Source organism: Hypoxylon trugodes (genome assembly GCF_022578975.1).
Source record: "Hypoxylon trugodes strain CBS 135444 unplaced genomic scaffold F4822scaffold_5, whole genome shotgun sequence".
NCBI classification, from domain to species: domain Eukaryota; kingdom Fungi; phylum Ascomycota; class Sordariomycetes; order Xylariales; family Hypoxylaceae; genus Hypoxylon; species Hypoxylon trugodes.
In genome coordinates, this window is record NW_026250020.1 from 2858256 (window position 1) to 2882569 (window position 24314).

The 24314-nt window shown below is 48.2% G+C and overlaps 5 protein-coding genes across 5 annotated transcripts; 4 read left to right on the forward strand and 1 right to left on the reverse strand.

Moving 5' to 3' along the window:
* Positions 1 to 471: 471 nt before the first annotated feature.
* F4822DRAFT_266746 (polyketide synthase) lies at positions 472 to 8302 on the forward strand. Its single transcript, XM_051454642.1, has one exon. The coding sequence runs from the start codon at positions 617 to 619 to the stop codon at positions 7892 to 7894; it is 7278 nt and encodes a 2425-aa protein (XP_051314802.1). The 5' UTR covers positions 472 to 616; the 3' UTR covers positions 7895 to 8302.
* A 424-nt stretch (positions 8303 to 8726) lies between these two features.
* On the forward strand, positions 8727 to 10574 carry F4822DRAFT_429642 (uncharacterized protein; the record flags this gene model as incomplete). The annotated part of the gene is made up of 3 exons (XM_051461139.1): positions 8727 to 9438; positions 9467 to 10439; positions 10493 to 10574. The coding sequence occupies 3 exons, from the start codon at positions 8727 to 8729 to the stop codon at positions 10572 to 10574; spliced, it is 1767 nt and encodes a 588-aa protein (XP_051314803.1).
* A 182-nt stretch (positions 10575 to 10756) lies between these two features.
* On the reverse strand, positions 10757 to 13289 carry F4822DRAFT_266938 (uncharacterized protein). Its single transcript, XM_051454643.1, has 2 exons — positions 12634 to 13289; positions 10757 to 12145 (listed from the first exon to the last, which is right to left on the reverse strand). Exons 1-2 carry the CDS (start codon positions 13072 to 13074, stop codon positions 11120 to 11122), a joined length of 1467 nt encoding a protein of 488 aa, XP_051314804.1. The 5' UTR covers positions 13075 to 13289; the 3' UTR covers positions 10757 to 11119.
* Positions 13290 to 16575: 3286 nt separating this feature from the next.
* F4822DRAFT_437454 (citrate synthase) lies at positions 16576 to 18632 on the forward strand (the record flags this gene model as incomplete). The annotated part of the gene is made up of 2 exons (XM_051462415.1): positions 16576 to 17028; positions 17100 to 18632. The coding sequence occupies 2 exons, from the start codon at positions 16576 to 16578 to the stop codon at positions 18630 to 18632; spliced, it is 1986 nt and encodes a 661-aa protein (XP_051314805.1).
* Positions 18633 to 19162: 530 nt separating this feature from the next.
* Positions 19163 to 20561, forward strand: F4822DRAFT_404748 (ribosomal protein L30p/L7e-domain-containing protein). Its single transcript, XM_051458233.1, has one exon. The coding sequence runs from the start codon at positions 19697 to 19699 to the stop codon at positions 19955 to 19957; it is 261 nt and encodes an 86-aa protein (XP_051314806.1). The 5' UTR covers positions 19163 to 19696; the 3' UTR covers positions 19958 to 20561.
* Positions 20562 to 24314: the final 3753 nt, after the last annotated feature.

Here is a 24314-nt window from a genome sequence, read left to right on the forward strand (position 1 = left end):
CCAAGAGTTCAGTGGCCATGACGCCGATCTCGTTGCGATTGTGGGAATGGGTAAGTCTTTTGGCTGACAATGCATCACGCTCACCAAATACAAGTCTTACCAGTCAATCTTAGGTTGCCGATTGCCCGGTGATATTCACGACACCTCGGGGTTATGGGAATTGCTCAAGAACAAACAAACAGGCTACCGACAGTTCGGCGACCATAGGTTCTCTTCTGATGGCTTCTATCATCCGGATCCTGATCGACCCGGTACTATGGCTACTCGAGGCGGATTCTTGCTGGCCGAGGATCCGCGATTATTCGATCCCGGCTTCTTCAACGTAACACCTTCAGAAGTAGAAACAATGGACCCCAGCCAAAGAAAGCTCCTTGAGGTAGCATACGAGGCTTTTGAGAACGCAGGAGAACCATGGCACTCCTTCTCTGGGTCTCGCACAGGAGTCTTCGTGGGGAGTTTTGCCACAGATCATATCTTTATTACAGGTAGAGATCCCGAATACTCCCGACAGTACACTACAACGGGATGCAGTAACAACATCCTGAGCAATCGTATCAATTATGTCTTTAATCTCTTGGGTCCGAGGTGAGGGATAATTTTACTGCCTTATATCGTGATGATGCTACGAACACGTACTGACGACTTCGCCAGTGTAACTATGGACACGGCTTGTTCATCTTCTATGTACTCTCTACACATGGCTGTCGCAGCAATCAGGAACGGCGATTGCGACTCGGCAATCGTAGCGGCATGTAACTGCATAATGGACCCAGCACAGCATATAATGATGACATCACTTGGTGTTCTATCGCCGTCTTCGACGTGCCATACCTTTGACGCGTCAGCAGATGGGTATGCCCGCGGAGAAGGGTTTGTAGCTCTTTATATAAAGAAGCTATCTGACGCCGTCAACGGCGACTTCCCTATTAGAGCCGTCATCAGGGGTACTGCGGTCAATTCTAACGGACGAACTGCTGGCATTACTCACCCCAGCAAGGAAGGCCAAGAGGCTGTTATCCGCAGCGCGTATGATAACGCGGGGCTTGCGTTGAGAGACACCACCTTCTTTGAATGCCACGGGACTGGCACCCCGGTGGGTGACCCTATTGAAGTCTCTGCTATCGGCAACGCCTTTTCCTCCGAAAAAACACTTGAAAACAATCTCCTTCTCGGCTCTGTCAAGACCAATCTAGGACACACGGAAGCGTCGAGTGGCATTGTTGGAATTATGAAAGCAGTACTGGCTATTGAAAAGGGAGTTATACCACCCAGCGTCGGTTTTATAACTCCCAATCCAAAAATCGACTTTCAGAAGGCCAGGGCTGTCGTGGTCACGGACGCTATTCCGTGGCCTGCTGGCCAACTTCGCCGCGCTTCCATCAACTCCTTTGGATATGGCGGTGCCAACGGCCATTGTATCATCGACCATGTTAACATCTTGCTCCCTAATTACGTGAAACCCGGAGTGGTGGCTACTCGCAGCCCTGCTGGGTGCATCAACGCCAACGGCACTAATTGCTATCCCGGCAATATGCTGATACACTACCCCCTTTCGGCTGTCCCAAACGTCGTTCAAAAGGCCGATGCTGCTACTCGCCGATTCACAATATTGCCGTTATCAGCGCATAACGATGCCTCGTTGAAATTAAACATCGCTGCTTTATCTGGAGTCATAGACAGATCATGTCTCGCAGATATAGCATATACACTATCAGCAAAGCGAACCATATTCGGTCAGCGAGCCTATTGCATTGTGGAAAGGGAGAAAGTGCAACCAGGGCTAGTTCTTAAAAGCGAACATTCCCAGCGTGTTTCTGGATCGGATATTCCAAGGTTGGGATTCGTATTTACAGGGCAAGGCACACAGTGGCACGCTATGGGGGCCCAATTGCTTCAATACGAAATATTCCGGAGATCCATTGTATATATGGATTACATCCTCGCGACCGTTTCAGATCCACCCGCATGGAAGATCGAAAACATCGTTGCTGGGGATTGCGAACCTGAACGCATCCACGAGCCAGAAATATCACAGACTGTCTGTACTGCTGTGCAAGTTGGCGCGACGGATCTACTAGCATCGTGGGGTGTGAGACCAACCGTAGTTGTTGGCCACTCATCGGGTGAAATAGCTGCCGCGTATGCATGCGGCCGCACAACTCTCACCGAGACTATCCTAACAGCATTTACTCGTGGTCGAAGCATCTTAGCGAGCATTACCGACGGTGCAATGCTTGCAGTTGGCCTGGGATTTGATGAGGCTATGACCTATATTCGGGAAACACAAGACGGAGTACAAATAGCCGCTATTAACTCCCCTAGTAGTGTTACATTCAGTGGCGACTTAAAGGTTATAGAACAGCTTGCTATAAAATTCAATGCCCGGGGAATATTCAATCGCTTGCTTCGAACAGGTGGAGCAGCCTACCACTCCCATCATATGCGCCAAGTCGGGCACAAATACGAGACCATGTTATCCGAGGCCCTTGCTCGCGCAGCAAACCTTGGGCTAGTTGACGGGAGACAGAAACACCAGGCAGCAGCCTGGATTTCGTCCGTTTATCCTGAGAAAAATATAGAAGATATCAACAATATGCCTCAATATTGGAGGTTAAATTTGGAAAGTCCGGTACGGTTTCTCGAAGCAATAGCGAAAACCTTCAGTTCGGAAAGTGGTACGACAGACGCCTTCATCGAAGTTGGGCCGCATCCTGCCCTCAAAGGCCCCGTCACCCAGGCCATGAAGAGTTATGGATTGGAGATACCATATATCCCATGTCTCACGCGAGGGGAAGATTGCCAAATGTCTCTACTGCGTCTAGCAGGAACATTATTTTGCTTGAATGCTCATATCGATATGGCGCTGGTCAATTCAACCGACGAAATCGATCCTAATGGCACCCTAAGCCTTGTACATGGCTGTACATCATTGGATCTCCCACCGTATAAGTACTCGTACGGGCCCATACAGTATTACGAAAGTCGACCCAGTAGGGAGTATCGCCGTCGTAACATTGCAAGGCACGATCTAGTCGGCTCAAAGATACCTGGATGCACCCACCTCAAGCCGCAATGGCGCAATGTAATTCGTCTAAAAGACATTCAATGGCTGGGCGACCATCGTTTGGCGTCAGATGTCGTGTTCCCTGCCGCCGGTTATATAAGCATGGCGGTCGAAGTAGCTTCTCAAGTGTATTCCGAATCTAATTATACACGTCTACCACAAGGATTCTTGCTCAGTAATGTTATATTCAATACTATGTTGCGGATTCCGGAAGACGACTACGGCGTGGAAGTAATTACCAGTCTGGACCTTACCGAAGGTACTTATATGAGCTTTTCTATTACTTCGGTTTCTCGGGACAATGAGCAATGGTCCGAATGCTGCTCAGGCAGAATAAGAGTGTATAACCGTATTAGAGAACCTAGCGTAGAGCCGGCGGTCGGGGTGGACGCTAGACTCCTTGATACTGGCGTATGGTATAGAACTTTTGCTAATGTTGGGCTGCAATATGGCCCATCATTCCGGGGTTTGCATACGGTTCGGGCCGACCCTGTCCGGAAGCTTGCTGCGGGCGAGGTCGCATTGGATGCCGCAAAAGAGGAGAATGTAGGCGAGAAGGCGTCTAGGTATGCGCTTCACCCAGCATCGCTAGATTCTATCCTCCAATTGGGCCTCATTGCCTGTCACGGTGGCCAGATCGACCTAGTCAAAAGCGCATATCTGCCAACTCGCATAGAGGAAATGTATCTGCAGAGTAACATATCCGGCTCTACTGGGATTGCTTCAGCTACCGGCGACCTACGAGGTCTTCGAGGGGCTTACGCCAACTTGCGGATGCGGAACGATTCCGGTGATGTGGCAATGACTATAACGCAATTATGTTGCACCCGACACGGAGAGACGTCGTTAGCTAGCTCCCTGAACACAAAATTTGCTGCTCCAGTAACGAGATTGACCTGGAAGCCCGATATCCGCACCATGAACAACTCGCAGGCTGCGGTAATATTTCAAACTCCGCCGAAGAATGCAAACCAGACTCATCTCTTCGACGTGTTCGACAGACTATGCAACCTAATTGTTGCTGAAATATTCGATACCTATGTCTCAGGACAGGTACTACCAAATACCTCGGAAGACATAAATTACTTCACGTCATGGGTCCGCCAACGTATGGCAGATCAAACAGCTTACATGTTGGAGGCGAAAACACTGTCGAAATCGGAGCGCCAGAATAAGCTGGCGGAGATTGTTCGAGAAACCGATTGCTACGCGGAGGTACGAATAGCAAAGCAAGTCTTCGAGAATATCGGCGATATCTTGCACGGGAACAAATCCGGTCTCGATGTGGTTGTCGAAAGTGGATTACTGACCTCATTGTATGAAGAGGGAGTATTCATGACTGGTGCTTATACACAGGTCCATAGACTATTCCAATCCATTGCCTACGTCGAGCCCCATTTGCACATCCTTGAGATTGGAGCCGGGACGGGCGGTGCCACTCGCGTCATAATGGAAGCTTTGACCGGCCCCAATGGCATCAAGCATTATAGCCACTACACCTTCACGGACATTTCAAAGGGGTTCCTTTCAGCAGCCCACGAGTCACTTTCAAGTCACCAGGATATGGAGTTTTCTATTTTGGACATTGAAGAGGACCCTCTCGCCAACGGCTTTCAACCAATTTATGACCTAGTCGTTGCATCAGAATGCCTTCACGCTACCTCGTGCATCATTAAGACACTGGAAAATTGCCGAAAGCTTTTGAAACCCAATGGACGATTAGTTCTGGTTGAGAACATCAGAACGGTAACTGGTTATGGTCTAGTACTCGGGACTCTCCCGGGATACTGGAGCGGAATCTCAGACGGGCGCATTGAGAGCCCGTTCCTCAGTCTTGAGGGCTGGGACATGTCGTTAAAGGCGGCCGGATTTTCTGGGACAGATATTGTCCTCAACGACCATCCTGCTCCATATGCGACCACTTGTACCATCATGTCCACATCTGTACCAGTAGATGATATCAACACCAATTTCCACGAGCCCGAAGCCGAGGTTCTGTTTTTATATGGGAAAAATGAGCCTGAGTTTTTGATTCCGTTAACTAAAGAGTTCGAACGGCGTCAGGTCAAGCTCAAACCAACTCGATTCGCCACATATGGATCTGTCCCACTCTGTCCCCGCATCATCGCTTTCCTAGACGCTGGTGCTCCATTTATTAATGGTGATGATAATTTCATCGAAATCTTCCAGGATATTATTAGGAATGTCTCAACGATGATATGCGTAACCAGTTGCGGGATCGTCAAAGGATTTGACCCTAGTGCTGGGGTGGCAGCCGGCTTGTTGCGCATCATTGGTACGGAAAACCCAACCGCGAAATTCCAGTTCATCGATATAGATCCAGATAGCGATCCCAGGGACCCAAATCTAGCAGAATCAATCGTTAACCAGGAGTTGTCCCTCCAAGAAATCGATGCTGACACGAGGATAGAGCGCGAGTATGTTTGGCAACAAGGGTGCCTCTGGGCCAGCCGAATAGTACCAGATAACAAGATGAGGAACTATTACGAGATAATCGAAACGCCTGCAAATCGGACAGAGATGTTATCTTATGATTGCAACGAACCCGTCCGAGCGGATTTTGAGACGCCAGGAATCTTGACATCCTTATACTTCAAACCTGACGAGGAATCATGGAAGCCCCTTCCGGCGGATGATTGGGTCCAAATTAAAGTAGCCGCTATTGGCCTTAATTGGAAAGACCTTGCTGTGGCTTCTGGTCAGTTGGACAGGAATTTTTGTTCATCCGAATTCTCAGGCATCGTCGACAAAGTTGGTCCGGCGGTAGCACGACTATCACCGGGCGACAGAGTGTATGGCTTTGCTAAGGGTCATTTCGGCAATTACGTACGCACACCAGAAGCATTGATTCAGCGATTACAGCCAGACGACGACCTTGCTGAGATGGCGACTATCCCGATTGTATATGCAACTTCCATTTACGCATTTGACCATATCAAAAAATTGAAAGCGGGTGATAAAGTCCTAATCCAAACGGCCACGGGCGGGCTTGGGCTATCCGCTATTCAAATTGCGCGTCTAAAGGGGGCCGAGATTTTCGCAACAGCTGGAACGCCTCAGAAGATGCGTCATCTCATCGATGAGGTGGGCATCTCAGCCAGTCACGTATTTTCCTTGCGCAGCGCTGAGGAATTCCCCAAACTTATGCACGCTTGCGGCGGTAAAGGGTTCGACGTGATACTCGGCACTGCAATAGGCGACATGCTACACGAATCGGTTAAACTCGTTGCTCCATTGGGAACGTATATAGACGTGGGCCGAGTTGATGTGCAGAACTCTATGTCAATCGGTCTAGAGCTTTTTCAAAAATGCGCTTCCTTTTCCTCTTTCGATCTAGCAGATGTCATCGACACTAATCCAAAATTGGGCCACGACCTTTTAGAGTCAACAGAGGCGTATCGTCGAAAGGGGCTCATCAGTCCTATTCGGCCTATGTCAACTTCAGATATATCGACTCTTGACCGGACTCTACTTGAGTTCTCTAAAGGGATCCATATTGGAAAACTAGTTATCACCTTCCAACAATCAGATACGCTTCTTAAACGAGTACCGGCCATTCCCAGGATTGTCTTCGATACTAGTGCTTGCTACCTAGTCACTGGAGGCATGGGAGGTCTTGGGAGAAGCATACTTCGATGGATGACGCAACATGGTGCCCGAAATTTCCTCGTCCTTTCGAGAAGCGGAACCAACACTCCTGAAGCCCAGCAGCTTGTATGCGAGCTAGAAATTATAGGAGTCATAGTACACGCCGTCCAATGCGATATCAGCATTGCTGATGATGTATCGTCAGTCGTGATGGAGTATTCACGGAGGCTAAACATCAAAGGCGTCGTCCACGCTGCTGTCTCCCTTCAGGACCTGTCATTTGACAAGCTTACTGGGGAGCAGTGGAGAGCAGGCCTAGCAGCCAAGGTTCAAGGAACAGTGAATCTGCATAAAAGTACCATGGCTCTGGCACTTGATTATTTTATTATGATAACATCGTTGTCATCCGTAGTAGCACCCGCTACCCAAAGCGCTTATACAGCAGCCAATAATTTCCAGGAGATGTTTGCTCGTTATCGACGAAGGCTCGGCTTAAAAGCCTCCACTGTATCCTGCGGACTTGTAACCGACGTAGGACCGTTAAGCACGGACGATGTGGCACGGGCGCTCATGGCTCGTAATAGAGTTCTTAGTATAACCGAGTACGACTTTTTGCGGCTGCTAGAACTAGCATTCATCAATGACCATGTTGGATCCACTAATGACGAGATAGAAAATTGGTACGGCGCTCATGACGATCCTCTCTCGGGTGCCAGTATTATTACTTGCCTCGATCCCAGACGTATGGCCAACGCAAGACGAGAGGCAGGATATGCTAAACAGGATAGCATTGGGGACCCTACTCCGCGCTGGTACAGTGATCCTCGAGTAATTCAAATAATTCGCGCTGCCAGTGACGCTGAAAGAATTCAGGAGGACGGCAACTTTGAGGCAAAGACGGGGAGTCATGAAGTCACGCAACTCCGATCAAGTTTTGATGACGCAATTGCAAAGGGCCCAGAGAATCGCATTGATATTGAAACCATAGTCACCAGCGCCATTGCAGGAGCGGTAGCAAAGATGCTATTGATTGACATCATAGACATTGACCCAACCAAGACAGTTGCCGCTTACGGTATTGATAGCCTCATCGCAGCTGAGCTGCGAAATTGGCTCTATAAGTCATTCGGTGTTAATATTAGCATGCCCGATTTACTCGATACAAGCATTTGTATGAAGGATCTTGCGGGTATGATTGTGGTCTCTGCTCTGGAAGCCTGACGGGAGGTCGACATAAATATACCATTCAGTTAATATGAACCATTCGTCGGTAGTTATTATTATGTAATGGACCAAGGGCTAAGGCCAATTTCAGGGCAGATGAGTGCCACAAAAGTTGAGGCGGGTAAGTTAAGAGGCTGTTGCAATGAATGATATATATGGTGTAAATGGTGTTGTATTTTCTAGGATTGCTTTAACAGTCAGAAACCGTGAGAATTCAGCTTTATCCCACCTTAGTCACGGTAGTGGAGCGTGCTTAGGTAGTGAGTCGTGCGACCGTAACTCTCAGTTTCTAAGCAGAATTACCGTTTCACTCCGTTTTCCTGCCGTCTTAACATCCTCATATATTAGGATCATCCAAAGTTATGACAACCCATATGTTGCTCGTGCTATTGACATACTCTAGGGGCCAATATTTTCACCCTCTACTCCTCTTGACTGTCTGTGCTTCCCGTGTATGACATTACATCCCGTTGACAACGACAGCTATCTCGGAACAAATTTTCCTTGAAGATGCAGTCATGCGTGGCCACCGACGGGCAATTCCCGGAAATTTACACTTTAACATGAATTATGGGATCCATGTCTCATCTCGACACAACGTCATCGAGGAGTTTGACAAATCTACCTTGTACAATGTTGACAGGGAATTCTACGTGTTTGCCCCTTGCGTAGCGTCTCTTATAAGGCGCTATGAAGAACAAGACTTGACCATATATCTTGTGAGTTGTTAGATATCTTACTATCTTCCTCATTCTTTATTTTGCAGTGCAGTATCTCAATTTGCTCCATCACTCTTTTTGTTGTCTTCATGCATAAACACGGAACCATAATGTGGTTAACCAGCATCAGGATTGTTTTTCGCCTGCTATTTTGCGCTGCTCTTGCAGCTACAGAGGACGTCATCAAGCTTGAACCTTCAGCAAGTCCTCCCAAGGGTGTTTCTATGCAGATAGATCCCGCATTTGCAGGTTTCGGCATAGAGCCCTCGAACCTATTTTCATTTATGGGTGAAGAGAAAACAAACAATGTCACCCTCAACCTCCTTAATAACCTCGCAGGGTATGCGGGAAAACCGCCTCATATTCGAATCGGAGGGAATACTCAGGACTATATGATCTACAGGGAAAGTCAAAGTGATTGGGCGTGGAATAAGAATCAAGCCCCGGCTGGACAGGGAGCCTTCAAGCCTGATAGTATGTTGATCGGGCCTCGGTTTTTCGAAGCGGCAAACCGGTTCCCAAAAGGAGCCACCGTCACCTGGGGATTAAATTTAGCGTATGAACAGAGCGATTATATCGACCAGATCACGACGATGGCGAAACAAGTTCTTTCCAAATGTTCAAATCTGACCATTACCTCATTCGAGATAGGTAACGAGCCAGATCTGTACTTACAAAACGAATTTCAGACCGGTAGCTGGGGAGGAAAAGTGTGCACCCAACAGTGGCTGGACAGAGCCTCCGCGATATACAAACAGGTCCTTCAGCCCCGCAACATGACAAGTGACTTCTTCGAAGCCGCCGCTACCGCATCCACAATAGGTACAGATTTCCAGATTGACAATCTCAGGGTACCCAGTATCCCTAGAACACCTCGTGAATCTCCACACAACCGAGGACCAATTCGCAGCGTGGGCACAACAAGTCAGCCAAGCGCAGCAAACCTCATACTCCTACGCATTGCGCGAAATGGGTGTCGTCGGGCCTATCGGCTTGGAAGGTGTAACCGATGTCTTCGGCGCCGCGATCTGGACTTTGAATTTCCTTCTCTACACCGCGAGTCTCAACATCACTTCGATCGGCTTCCACATGACGGACAATTCGAACGCCAGCGCGTGGCAGCCCATCGCTATGTACGGGCAACAACCGCACGTGCGACCACTCTACTATGGTATCGCGGCGTTCGACCAAGTAATCGGATCCTCCTGCCCTAGCCAAGTCTCCGTCGCGCAGCTCCAGCCCACGCAGATCCCGTCTGGGTACCAAGATTATATCAGAGCGTACCCGGTATACGCAAACCAGACCCTCGCCTCGGTCGTCATTATCAACGGTAAAATAGCCAACTCCACACAAGCACAGCGGGACACCACCACAGTCCAACTACAACTCCCCCCTTCCCTCGCCGGTAAAGCGTTATATCTTTCTTATCTATCGAACTCCGGCGCGGACGCGAAATCGAATACGACATGGAACGGTCTAAGCTTCGAGCACGACCCCAACGGCACACCGATGACGGTCGCGGATAACGGACATGCGATTCAAGTTGCCAGTATCGGGATAGCCAGTATTTCACTACGAGATTCGGAAGCCGTAGTCGCGAATATCGGGAGCAAAATCGGCGGTGCTGGTTCTTGTTCAGTGCAGTCACCCACAAGCGTTCCAAATCAACCTACATCCTCACCCTCTCCCTCGCCCTCATCTACAGGCGCAGGAACCCCGAACACGAAATCCGAAGCCAGACACGATCACTGCGGACCCGCGACGGGCGCAGCGATAGGTGTATTTTCGATGAGTATCGCGCTGGTGTTCGGAGTGTTGATGCTGTAGGTCGGCGTCGTCTCTTATTATGTATATGAACTGGGAACGTGTTTTATAGGCGGGGTAAAGGTCTGCTAGGTGTGTTGAGAATTTTCACAACCATGGCGTTTTTTTGCATTTTGCTTTTTGGTACTACCTGAGGTAACCAGGTACGTAGTCGCATCATAATATAGCGTGTAACTTTTGGAGCTTTGTTGTTATGATGGTATGGTGTTTGATGACTTGTAGGTTGAAGTAATGCCTGTGGCCATTATAGACGTATCAATGTGAGATTGTAGCGTTCAGTGTAAAGATCGGTCGTATTTTGAGGACTGAAAAGAAGATATGTCATATGTGCCACTCACTAACAAGCTCACGTAGGTGACATTCTAGTATTTACTGAATAGAACATTCAAGTTGTTCATGATTGATCGCAAGTAGGCAGAAGTAAAGGAAGGCAGAAATGACGCCACTCTATTTTATTTTTCTCTTGAAGACGCCTCTATAACTAGCTGAACTAGCCACCCATTCTGGCTCCATGCTCAAATGATCAAGGCCTAGGTTAACTAGATCTAAATCTTTAATTTTCAGTGTACATAACCGCGACTAGGTAGCCACCTATAAAACCATTCCGTCATTGCGATATTTGCACGTCCGTTACACCTAAGTAAGCAGGGGAATATGACTTATACAACTCAAATGGCGCTTAACCCTGGAATTCTTGGAGCTTGCTCTCTTCCCATCGGCCAGGGACGAGCGCAAGAGGGACGATACCGGAAACGTGTATCTCAGGGCCGAAGATCTTGGCGTTTAGGCCGAGTTCTTGCGTGGCGGCCTTCATGTTCTTAAGACCCTCCTGGTAGTTGGGACCAGCACGACGCACCCAAATTTGGACGTTGTGCTCGTTAAGTTGCTTGGCGTATTCTCGGAGTGCCCGGATGACACCCTTGAATGTGGAAGCGACGTTTGTGAAGTTGGCAATACCACCACCGATGAACAGAACCTTGCCCTTGGGGCTCATGGGAGCGCGGAGCATCAGGTCCAATACGGTTCGGGCGTAGTAGTATGTTTGAGATTCAGTAGGAGCACCGGAATATTCACCGTAGTTGGCGAGGTCGTCAGCGAAACCAGCAGATGCGATGGCATCGGCGTAGACGACGGAGGCACCACCACCAGCAACCAAAGTCCAGATGCGACCGTTGGGGTTTAGTACGGTAAGCTTCAAGGAAGCACCAGTCTTAGCATCCAGCTCAGCAATGTAGGCTTCCTCCTTAGATAGCTCACGGCCGAAAGGAGCAGGGAACTCCATCGGTGGGCCAGCATCGACGCTAACCTTGTCACCCGCGCTCGAGACAGCGGTGATACCAAGGTTAGCAGGGGATCGCGCAATAGCCCATTTGACACCGCACTCAAAGTCGGCAGTTTGATCTAACTTAGCAGCAAGATCGAGGAAGAAGACATCAGCGGAGGTGGCGTCGGCGTTGGGGATGACGACTAAGGGGTTGATCTCAAGGTAGGTGAACTGGCAGTCCACGTAGACGGCGTACAAGCGGGTGATGAAGTCAACCAGAACATTGTGAACACCCTGGGGAACCTTCTTCAACAACGTGTTGGCGATCTCCTCGTTGGAGGGATATTGTGAAAGGTCGACAGGGATGAGGAGCTTCTCGGCCTTAGCATCGACATCACCAACATCAACACCACCCTCGTGGGTGAATAGAATCCAGTCGCCCTATCAAATTTCGATGCAAAGTCAGTAAACAGTATTCAATATTTTGTAAATGATTGGCTGTTGATAGTGATCTAGGGGTAACTCTGCGATTGTATGGTTGCGGCAAGTGGGTGAAAGTGGATGCAACAGAAGTGCATGTGGTTTAGCCTCCGTTCGCCCGTGAGCACCGGATCGGTCTTGAACTCCCGAATCGAATAAAAAACGCGGCAGCTACCAGTCGGGTGCACACATTCCTCGAGATAAGAACACATCACCCCCATCCGAACTTGCTGCAAAACATATCGCATTCTTCCCTTTTCCACTCCAAATTTTGTTTTTATTCCTTTTCGTCGTCTTCGTCTCCATGAGTTGCACGGACATTTTACCCCATATTGGGGGCCAACCGCGACTAAACCATTTGACCGACGAGGGGGAATGCATCGGGCATAAATCAAAGCTCGACAAAACAACGCATATGCATTCATAAAAAGGAAAAAAGCTGCACTTACATCTCGGACTGAATTTATGTTGATATAGTATTCGGTACCTTCCGGGTGAGGCACGAAAGGCTCGACGAGGAACTGGCGCAGAGCACCTTCTGTGTGCTCTACCTTCTGCACCTTACCCGCACGCTCAGCAACCCAAGCCTTCGCCTCGGGCCAGGTCTTGTTCAGAGCAAGAAGACCGCTCTTGCCTCGTCGCTTGATCAGCTGGTCAGGCTTCGCAACGAACTTGGCGCCGGCGTGAAGCAGCCACGGGTAGGTGATTTCGGCTTGGTTTAGCACCGCGTTGACATCAGCGTCCTCGGGGAAGTAGAGCGAGGCTAATCTCGGCGGGGGGTTGTGCGTGGTCGGCTTGGGAAGAGGACTCGGCTTGATAACGGGAGCACGAGTAAGGTGGTAGTTGAGAATGGCCTTGCCGTCGGCCTCGAAAATAGACTTGGCGGACATTCTTGTGGTGGTGAGGGGAAAAAGTTATGATGCGAGAGAGGTATGTGTTGAGTTCCGTCCTTTGTTAATCGTTGCTAGGAAACAGGGAAAATCAGCAATTGTATTCTTTTCTATAATTCCAAGTTGGAATCACAAGTGTGGAAGAGGAAGTGACCAAATTTGGATTATCAAGGTCCGGAGCTGAAAGGCGAGGATACATGTAGGATTTGGTGCCAACGACCAGGCCCTATGGGAGTGAGGGATTGAGCAATGCCCACCTCTTCCTCTATTTTCTTCTTTTTTATTATTATTCCTTGCTTACCTTTTCTTTCGCAATTGAATCTCTCTCGAATGTGGGATTTTCGAAATTCCGATTCAAACGAGAAAATTAAGAGAAATTGAATTGGCAAAGGCGACAATGTCAACAACAAGAATTAGAAATTCTTGAGAGATGCGGTGCGGTGGTGGTTCAGTTAGTGGAGGTGGTGCAGCAACGAAGCTCCCACCAGTCTTAGGTCCAGGTCCGGTTCCCTCTTTTTTTTTCTGTGCTTCTTTCCCTTTCTTACTCCCAAGACCCCTGGAAAACTACCCGACATTTCAACTTTTTTTTCGGCACAAGGCTAAGGTATCGCTGTGGCTGCACCCAACTAAACTCTACATGGACATGCCACCTTTTGGTGCGTTTTGGTGCGTGTGGATACTCGAATTGAGTTTTGGAGGGGCGCTAAACGATGGTAGTGTACGGGGAGACGCTATCACATCAAAACCTTTGGGGAGACCCTGGTGGTCCCGTCAGCAACCGGAGGATATGATGTACTGGTACCCCAACACCAACATCCAACACCAGTATCCACACGAGTATAGTCAGGTACTTTCATACCAAGGTACCTGCAGCGGTACCTATCCCACTTTATCTCCATGCCTTTCTCTCTTTTCTTATCTCACTTATTACAACGTTAACACGCTACGCACGCTACCTACGCTACACTATACTGCCAATTTGAGACATCAACGCAGCCGTACACGTACGCCTCCTTTTCAATTAGGAAGATTCACTATTGAAAAGATAACCCTCAGATCATTGAAACATCCCGCTATCATTTAGAATAAATGAGCCTGACTTCCTGAAGCAGCAACTTCCGAGATACATACTATAGTACTACCTACTAGTGTAGCGTAGTATAGTAGTATCGGTCGTCATCCTCATCGTTGTTCTTCGGCCAGATCTTACATAATACATCCTCCTACCTATCAAGGCCTGGACCGATCCTGAATTATTATTATTGGCAAATCAGGCTTATCGTTCGGCTTATTTCGAGGCACAGCATAGCATAAGTTAATGCTATGCTAGCATTCGATTGGGTTGGAAGCGTTTAATCGTCCTAGATCCCCTAGATCCCATTGCTAGTGCAGGCGGCGAGTATCTAAATACGGAGTAATTGATGATGCGAATACCCATCGATATTACATCCTATTATCTTAGTCACATCCAAGGGTTGCTACCTAGGTAGCTAGCGGCCGTGGGATGTCGCACAAAGAGAGAAACTTCCGTGATCCAACTGTGCTCAGGTGCTTCGGAGTTGGATACTGGGGACTATCCGGCAAAAATATCCATGGATGACAATATGCCAATATGCCAATTGACGACGCTCTTACTTGTTATTCTCCGGATAACATAGCAGTAGGGGTGGGCCGATCATTAAGGGGGGTTACAGCAGATCACATTCGAGTTGAAGGTGGTACGAAGAATTGCTGTAGTTGGTAAGCCATCCCAAGACGAGACTTGATGAGAGTCCGGGTTTGATATTGTTTCAATTTTTCCCAATAGTTTTTAATGACTATCGTGGGTTTTGTTTTGGTTTAATTGCCGTCTTATACCTCACGGTTATTGATACACAACATTTTGCTGATATGGATATGGAAGAAGATGAGAAGAAGCCGACTCACCCGTGCTGTTTCTTCAGGTAGGATGATGTGAGATGAATGAGACGAGATGTACATCCACATCGATTGTTGATGGAGGGTTCGATATTAGAAAGCTGATGTGTTAAGGCCCGAGGTACCGGTACGCGAAAATGAGATTATGGGGCCGAAAACGAGCGGGGACGGGAAACATCAGCCAGGTACTTCCTTACCTCTTCGATATGTCAGTATGCTCGATGCTGAGGTGGGCTGGCGGGCTGGTGGGGTGGGGTGGGATACAATCCTGGTACCGCCCAACCAGTTAATGCCCCTCCAAAGCCCACTATGCCCACCTTGTCCACCCCTCGTCAACAATAGAGCAGGATTGTGCAGGATCAACAGGGCCATAGACGGTTCGAAGCCAAAAATTGCCCAAAGAATGTACCACATTTAGACCAACAGGGCAACACCGACAAAATAGTTTGCAGCCCGTCGACGCTGGCAAAGAAAAAGGGGTCCCAATTCAATTCAACGAACTCATAAAATTTACCCCAACTAATCCGATCGAGACCTTTTTTTTTACCGGACATTCTTGTGGATTCTTTTACGTCGCGATAGCAACCACAAAAAAATTATTCCGCCGCAGAGAAACGGGAAAGAAGAAAAAAAAAAAAAAAAGAGAGGAAGCAATTCAATTGCCATTACTACTTTTTTTTCCCATTTCTCTATCTTTATAATTTTGATACTAATCAAAATAACCTGGTACGTATAATTTTACAGTTATCCAATTCATTATCAACGTCTCAGTTATGTTTAGTGTGTTATTACAACCTTAACCTTCTAAAAAGAAGCACGTTTTTAGAGCGTTTTTGTGGTGTTCTTGCTGAGCCTAGAAAGCCTGGAGAGAGCACCTAAGCATTCGCTGGGGGTGGGTCGTACCTACTGGATCATATCGAGCTGGGTTCGCTCACTTTATTTCCTTACCCAAGCAAAAATAATCCCCATTAATGTCAAAGCTCACCAAAAACGTCCCCTCCCGCTTTCCTCCCACTATCTTACACCTTCAATTGCACATACTCTCCCTCGTTCTCTTTTGCGACGCTGCCATTCACATCGTGTTCGCAACCTCATCTAATACTTTGAATAGTATCCGGTGCGACTAGATTTCAAGGTGGTCGACTGAATCCTTAATCCGTTCCGAGGTATGTCGGATTGAAACCAATTCCTTTCCTTTCCCCATATTCCATATTCCATCTTCCAGGCACTATTCCTTAGGGTCTATTATTCGCAGCGCCAGCCATGTTGGTCCGATCCTACGGTGGTCAGATTCGACTGCTTTTGTTCAGCTCCGGTGCTGGCAGGGCTTCCTAAATCCTTCGAATATAGCAATGGACTCGGGTCGTTTGGATTTCTAGAAAACTACTAGGAAAGCCCAATTGCACCGCCTCGTCCTGGCCCTAAATTCCTAAATTCGTGTTAATAGTTTATGCTCCATTCGTGAAGCTGCATCCTTCATGGCCTGTGTCAAAAACAAGATTATGACAGCATCCCCAAGCTAACTTTCAATTCTTATCAACTTCTAGAGAAATTTTGCGAAATTCACAATTCACCACCACCACGATGTCTTCGACCAACGGTGTCAATGGCGCCGCGAGTGGCGGGTTGTCCGCTAACGACAACATCACCCGCTTCGCAGCTCCCAGCCGACCCCTAAGCCCTCTCCCCGCCCATGCCATCTTCAACAGCAAGACGAGATGTTTCGTCTACGGTCTACAGAATCGAGCCGTCCAGGGTATGCTGGACTTCGACTTCATCTGCAAGCGACCTACCCCCTCAGTCGCCGGCATCATCTACACATTCGGTGGTCAGTTCGTCAGCAAGATGTACTGGGGAACCAGCGAGACTCTTCTCCCGGTTTACCAGGAGACGGCTAAGGCAGTGGCCAAGCACCCTGATGTCGACGTAGTAGTCAACTTTGCTTCCTCGCGAAGTGTCTACCAATCTACTATGGAATTGATGCAATTCCCTCAAATCAAGACTATCGCCATTATCGCAGAAGGTGTCCCTGAACGAGTAAGCAACCATGATAAGCTGCCCCAACACGTTGGGGTACTATAGATTATGCTGACATTTGTACAACGTAGCGTGCGCGAGAAATTGCCCATGTCGCGCGGCAAAAGGGCGTCACCATCATTGGCCCCGCCACTGTTGGTGGTATCAAGCCCGGTAGCTTCAAGATTGGTAACACTGGTGGTATGATGGACAACATTGTTGCCTCCAAGCTTTACCGCAAGGGTTCAGTCGGTTACGTCTCCAAGTCCGGTGGTATGTCCAACGAGTTGAACAACATCATCTCGCAAAACACCGACGGTGTGTACGAGGGTATTGCCATTGGTGGTGACAGATACCCGGGAACCACATTCATTGACCACATGCTGAGATACCAGGCCGACCCCGAATGCAAGATTCTCTTGTTATTGGGTGAAGTCGGTGGTGTCGAGGAATACAAGGTCATTGATGCCGTGAAGCAAGGTGTTATTACTAAGCCCATTGTCGCATGGGCTATCGGTACTTGCGCAAGCATGTTCAAGACCGAGGTCCAATTCGGTCACGCTGGTTCCTTCGCCAACTCCCAGCTTGAGACAGCTGCCATGAAGAACAAGAAGATGAAGGAGGCTGGTATCCACGTCCCCGAGACCTTCGAGGACCTTCCCCAGGTTCTTGCCCAGGTCTACCAGAAGCTTGTTCAGGACAAGACCATCATTCCCCAACCCGAGCCCGTCGTTCCCAAGATCCCCATCGACTACTCATGGGCCCAGGAGCTTGGTCTCATCCGAAAGCCTGCTGCCTTCATCTCCACTATCTCCGATGACCGTGGCCAGGAACTCCTGTACGCTGGTATGCCCATCTCGGACGTTTTCAGAGAGGATATCGGTATTGGTGGTGTCATGTCTCTCTTATGGTTCCGCCGCCGTCTGCCCGACTACGCCTCCAAGTTCCTTGAGATGGTTCTCATGCTTACAGCTGACCACGGTCCTGCGGTCTCTGGTGCCATGAACACTATCATCACTACCCGAGCTGGTAAGGATCTTATCAGCTCTTTGGTCTCTGGTCTCTTGACCATTGGTTCCCGATTCGGTGGTGCTCTTGATGGTGCCGCCGAGGAGTTCACCAAGGCTGCCGACAACGGTCTTAGCCCCCGTGAATTCGTCGACAGCATGCGCAAGCAAAACAAGCTCATCCCTGGTATTGGCCACCGTATCAAGTCGCGTAACAACCCGGATCTTCGTGTCGAGTTGGTCAAGGAATACGTCCTAGCCAAGTTCCCTAGCCACAAGCTTTTGGACTACGCATTGGCTGTGGAGACTGTTACCACCTCCAAGAAGGACAACCTTATCCTCAACGTCGACGGTTGTGTTGCCGTTTGCTTCGTTGACTTGATGAGGAGCTGCGGCGCTTTCAGCCAAGAAGAAGCTGAGGACTACATGAAGATGGGTGTCCTAAACGGTCTTTTCGTATTGGGTCGCAGCATCGGTCTGATCGCTCACTACCTCGACCAGAAGAGACTACGCACCAGCTTGTACAGACATCCTTGGGATGACATTACTTACCTGCTCCCGACTCTGTCGAACACTGGACCGGTGGGTGAGGCTAGAGTGGAGGTTTCTGTGAAATAAATAGACGGATATGGCATTCCGAGGCGTACTTAGAGGCATTCCTTCGCGATTTAGCTCCAGAAAATGGGAAACACGGATCTTGCTTTTCAAGAACTTGGACTGGAACGGAGGTGGTAACCTTTAGAATTCAGCTGTGTCTACTGATTTGTATGAAAAAGATTTAACATGGGAGTCCTATGGGACGTTTAGTCGGCGCATGATTCAAGCAAAATACCAGTCGTATAAACTTGTTACTTCTTTTAGATGCTACAAATTGCGAATAGAAACAATAGACTCGTGACGACTTTCCAAATCGGTCCTGAAGATGTCATTTGCGATAAGCTTAATTGGTTGCATAAGAGTTTAGGTAATCCCGCAATTCAACCTTTTGGTGCCGCTGTGATGTGGTATATCAATGTGTAATTCTTCTATTTTATTAACAAAATAGAAAGAATATAGATTTTTAAAATATTGAAACTAGAACGTTGTTCATGAAGGTCATCAAGCTCAAGTATGTCAACTTATGAGGTACCTACTGTACATAGGTAAGGGTCTAAGGGTCCTGATTAGATAAGCAAATCCATTAACTCAGCCAATTTCTGCCCCACTTAAAAGTTGGTTGTCGTTTGACTTCGCAATAAAATAGAAAAAGGACGATTTCGAGATCCGATTCGCAAAGCCATATCAACGAGGGGGTGATTACAGTGTCGGGTCAATTAATTAATAAAGCGTATGTGGTGTCTTTGCTAATCGTACAAATTACTTCCGACCGGCAATCCCACCAGTCTAGCTACCCAACGACATTTTCAAAAATTAATAGCCCTCAACTAACAGCTTGCGAATAGTCGAGACGGTGACCGATTTACGCGGGGAAGGGTATAACTACAGACCTCCCGGCCGATCAGGCGAACAGATCAAACAGTCACCTATTTCGCTCGATTAGACGATCATATCGCCTAGGGCACCTTCGAACCTACCACTAGTCCTCGAATCGATCTGTTCCAATTCGAATCGACCAACCTACCCACACCAGACATAGAGGCAGAAGTCAAGAAGCAGAACACACATCCTAAACTACTCCCAAAATGTCATTCTTCCGAATAACCCTGCACCGCTCATCCATCGGTCTTCCAGAACGAACCCGCGGCGTCCTAGCAGCCCTCGGTCTTCGCAAGCGTTCACAAACGGTGTTTCACCCGGTATCCCCGCAATCCGCGGGTATGATAATGAAAGTTAAGGAATTGGTTAAGGTGAAGGAGGTTGAGCGTGCGTTGACGCCCGAGGAGATGCGTGCTGAGAGACGCCCCGAGCCGGGGTTTTGGTTGGAGAAGGCTATGCCGCGGTAGGGTGAGAGGGGAGATATGTGTTTGAAGGGGAGATAGGTCGGGGGTGGAGTGGGAGGTTATTATGACTAGAGGGAATATGAAGTTATTCAATAAGGGAATCTGGAAAGGGGGAATCCTGTGGAGGGGTGTGGTTGAGAGAGACCAGCAAGCTAGCAGGTTTGCGACCACGCGAGTCCGGCTTACTGCTACCTATTATCAGAGGCCATCTACCAAGACCTGTAGACGCGAATATGGGCGCCTAGGGTCTTAGAGTTCTCGCCGTATATACGATCAACACTGTAAAATATACACATATCTTGCTTCTGCGGGCAATACGGTGGTTGTATTTCATGAACCTTATGGTTTATGGTATGGACGAAGCGTACGAAGCGTAATTGTAATCATCAGGCCTAATGGCACGGATAATTGGCTGTGGGAAAGATATCCCGCTTTCTCCTCTGAACTTCCATTTAGCACAGTTTCGAGGCATCGCTTTAGTGGTGGCCCCTAAACCATCAGGTCAATTCGCCAATCGGCGGTCTTTTTCCAGTTTCCCGACCTATCAATTCCATACAAAATAACAGATAAAATAAACCTAGATAAATCATTTTAATATGAGGGAAGTGTGCAGAAGTACTATTCAAGGTCCGAACAAGGACGCCTCCTTAGAGAAGACGTACACACGAGATTGAACCTCGGAACGACCGCCAGCCAAGCATGTCACTACAGTCGCATTCATACACCGGAGGTAGTTGCATATCGTCATTTTCCTCTTTTTTTTCTACGTTATTCCGCGGGAATATTCGTTCGGAGTTCCTCTTTGACCGAGCTCCAACGCCATCTACATCAAATGCCTCGCTTCCGATTCCGCGAGTACATACATACGCATTGATGCCTCAAGTGCCTACCCTATGGCGCGGAAAACGCCGCTTCGCCAATCCATTGAAATTATCGGGCTTGGTTGTATGTCGCCTACTATCCCGGAGGAGGGGACCTGGTAGTACTAAGCGGGATCTCGCTTTCCCCCGAAAAGAATCATCGCAAATGCTTTACTTCGCTAATAACGTAAGACAGCAACGTGCGCTCTATGTCGCGACCCTCCCTCGGGCCAAAAATCGACGTGACTTTAGCAATATTGCAAGATTTGAATTGGCACTTCTCTACGGAGTGTTTGATACCAATAGCTAAGGATTTCTATCATAGCTTCTTCGTAGTGCATTCTAGTATTCAATATAGCTACCAAGCATCTTCTAGCCTCTATATACGAATGTCGCTTGATTAGGTACCACCAACGATGTCAGATCATCTCCCATAGTTACAGAAACTGGGATAGTACAAGCGAATCCTAGATGGTGACGCCTGTGGCTTAATTCGGAGTTTCTTTTTCGCATGTATCTAGCACTTTCGGTATTTCTTTTTCGATCCCCTCACTAATCTCCGACATACCTAAGTCCATAGAACCCACTTCCTAAGATACTCACGATCTTCCAAATAATGCATCCTCAAACCAGATTACCTTCAAGCAGCGACCATGGAAATTCAGGAGTATCTACCCCAAGTCCCCAAGTCCCCAAGTACCTACCCACGCCTTGCTCTGAAGATTCGCTACTTCTCTCACCAAGATGGCAAGCTGCCTTATGACTTCAATCTACCTCTGATGCTTTCCGAGAAGGTTCGTGTCAAATCTTAAAATATTGGTAGCCCCCAGCCTCCCAATTTGCTTGTGTACTTCATATTCCTACCTCCAGTCTTCACCCACCAAGAAGATACATGCGCTCCTTGGGAAAGAGCGATCAAAAGCGGACCCCGTCCGCTTGACCTTTCCCAATTAGGACTAGCGCCCGCATTAGTGATAGATCGTGTAACCCGAAACGGAGTGGGGCAAAGCTTAAATTCCGAAACTCTAAATAATAAGGAAGTCACCGCCTCCCGTAACGGCGAACGTAGGGGTTGTCAGGCGAGTTGTACCCAGATACCTCATTCTTCTAGTAAGGAACAGGCGCATTGCCCCCTTCCCTCAGTATGATGTGAGTCAATTCACAGCAGGATCTTCTGTCATCAAAGTAGCTGATTTCCTGATTGCTTTACTACCCAGGTACCTTCATGCAAGGAGAACATTACTGATTCTTGTGAACCAGCACTTTACATGTCTTTAGCAGGTGGGATTTATGGCGAGCAAGATACCATCAGAGACTGCCATTTTCCTAGGGCAAACCTAAGAGCATTCATGTTTCTATGTATGATACGTACCTAGGTAGACGGAATGAGGCCTCAAACCCCTTTCTACGCCAATCCTTTCATAGTTCGATTCAATTTTGGCATGAACTTTAGCACAAGGCTATGAATGGTCATATTTTAATATGAGACTACGTCGACTCTTAGTCTTCCTCATGGGATTCAACCATGAGTACCCAGGTATGTCACGACCATCCCTAATAGAACCTGTCCAGTTATGTTACTAGCTACCTGGGTACCTATGTATGCATCATGGGGCTACTCCAATCTCCTTGACTTGAGTATGATATTGGAATACTATTTAGCTGCCTGTTGTGCTTGGAGTGTGCATTCGTACTATGTAAATACATGTAAGTAACTACATTATGTACATGTACCACATGTAGCTCTAATTTCTCACAGCTATCATCCATAATCTTAAGTTTCTTGCATAGAAAACTTAAGCATCCATAGCTACGTTTTCCTGAGCCACTTCAGCCCGTAGATCGAGCTTTCGAGTATCTTTAGAGTTTCAGGCAATTTGTAACGTAAGTAGGTACTCGTCGTATTTTCCCTGGCCAGGGCGAGGTGACTGAGGCTGCTAGCCGCCGAGCCTTCCCCTAATCTTGATTCAACTGGTATTCGTACCTGCTTAGGCCCTCCCATCGCCACTGAATATGGTTCAAGATGATATCTCTACACTCTTTGCTTCCGTAGCTGCCTGGTGTCTGCCTGGTGTCCTTCATATCCTGTAGGGGTACGTTCAATCGTCACTTCCCCTGCCTCCGCCGTTTCTGTCACTCTAATACCACACAACAGCACCAAGCTTCTAAAACTCACTCATACCCCTTAACGTCTCGTCGTTCTTTCTCAGATTTCTTGTAGGAGCAAGCAGTATCCCATTCGCTTTGTGAGCCCCTGACTTCCATTCTATCTTTCATCTCCTTCATCACACAGGATAAACTTCCTTCGTCCTATGTCTTTATCCCACGATCTTTCCTAGTTCCTTTCTGGGTTCGTCCTATCCTTCTCATGTTCCCTTGCGGCCTACCCCTAACGTCTATCGGGGTTTCCTTATGACGAGTTCTACACATGTCCTGAGCACGTTCCTGACCTAATATCCCATATCGAGACTTCTCAAGGTTAACATTTCTTGAAGGTTCACAGTTTAGTTCCGAAGGCACGTAGGTCAGTTGGACACTCACGACTTCTAGTCATCTAAACACTCCGTTCCCCTTTCCTAATCATGGCTGGAAATATACTTTCTCTCCCTCCACCTATTCCTATAAATACCGGCCCATCTCCCATCTTCACTCCTCTCATTCTACTCATCCTTCACTCCTCTCAATCATCATCCATACTTATCATACTCTCAATCATCTTCCACACTTATAATATCCTCAACCATCATCCATACTTATTATATCCTAACTAGGCTTCTGTCCTTTTCACTTGTGGCACTTCATTACATTCCAATCCAACACTCGCGGAATACCAGCCATAGTAGATCCCCTCTTCCTCAAGCATCCTTTCTCTAGTAAGTATCATTGATCTTTTAGCTCATCGCCATCAAGTACACCGACATTCCTAGTTGTGTCCCCCGGTTCCTCGCGTGCTGATAGACCCTAGTACATCCATTCACTAGCCGCCATGAGCTGCCTCACTCTCATGAGGTGATAGTAAGTTACCCCTATCCATGACCTTAACTAACCATGATCCTAACTCTGCTGCCTTGGCAAGGGCCTCTCTTGTCGACATGTCACAGAAACACGATAGCTGGTGCACTCCTCTCGGAAACAACTCCAACGTTTAATCCAACCATCTGCCGCCTATGCCACCGATGCTACCGATGCTACCGATACCCCCAACACCGCCGATGCTGCTGATGCGGCAAAAACCACCGCTTACGCAATTATCGTCGCCCTTGCTGCTCCTACTACCCCTAAATTATGCCCACCGGGGCCACCGAAGCTCTAGAGCGCCGCCGGCAGATGAGGCTCGCGATCCGTTCGAACCCAGCAGCATCTAATCATGGACTTGGTCTTCACCCCCAATACCCCATCTCCCATGTACCCCCCCTCCCCTCGAGGGAATCTAGCCCTCCCTTGGGTCACAAGTCTTGTTGGGCCGGGGTGCGTCCTAAGCAAAGACGTTAAAAGGCTTC

Coding starts and splice junctions, on each gene's coding strand:
- F4822DRAFT_266746 (XM_051454642.1), top strand. CDS start 617: ATGATGCTACGAACACGTACTGACGACTTCGCCAGTGTAACTATGGAC.
- F4822DRAFT_266938 (XM_051454643.1), bottom strand. CDS start 13,074: ATGTCCGCCAAGTCTATTTTCGAGGCCGACGGCAAGGCCATTCTCAAC. Junction 12,146..12,633: donor ACATAAATTCAGTCCGAGAT/GTAAGTGCAGCT, acceptor GAAATTTGATAG/GGCGACTGGATTCTATTCAC.
- F4822DRAFT_404748 (XM_051458233.1), top strand. CDS start 19,697: ATGTCATTCTTCCGAATAACCCTGCACCGCTCATCCATCGGTCTTCCA.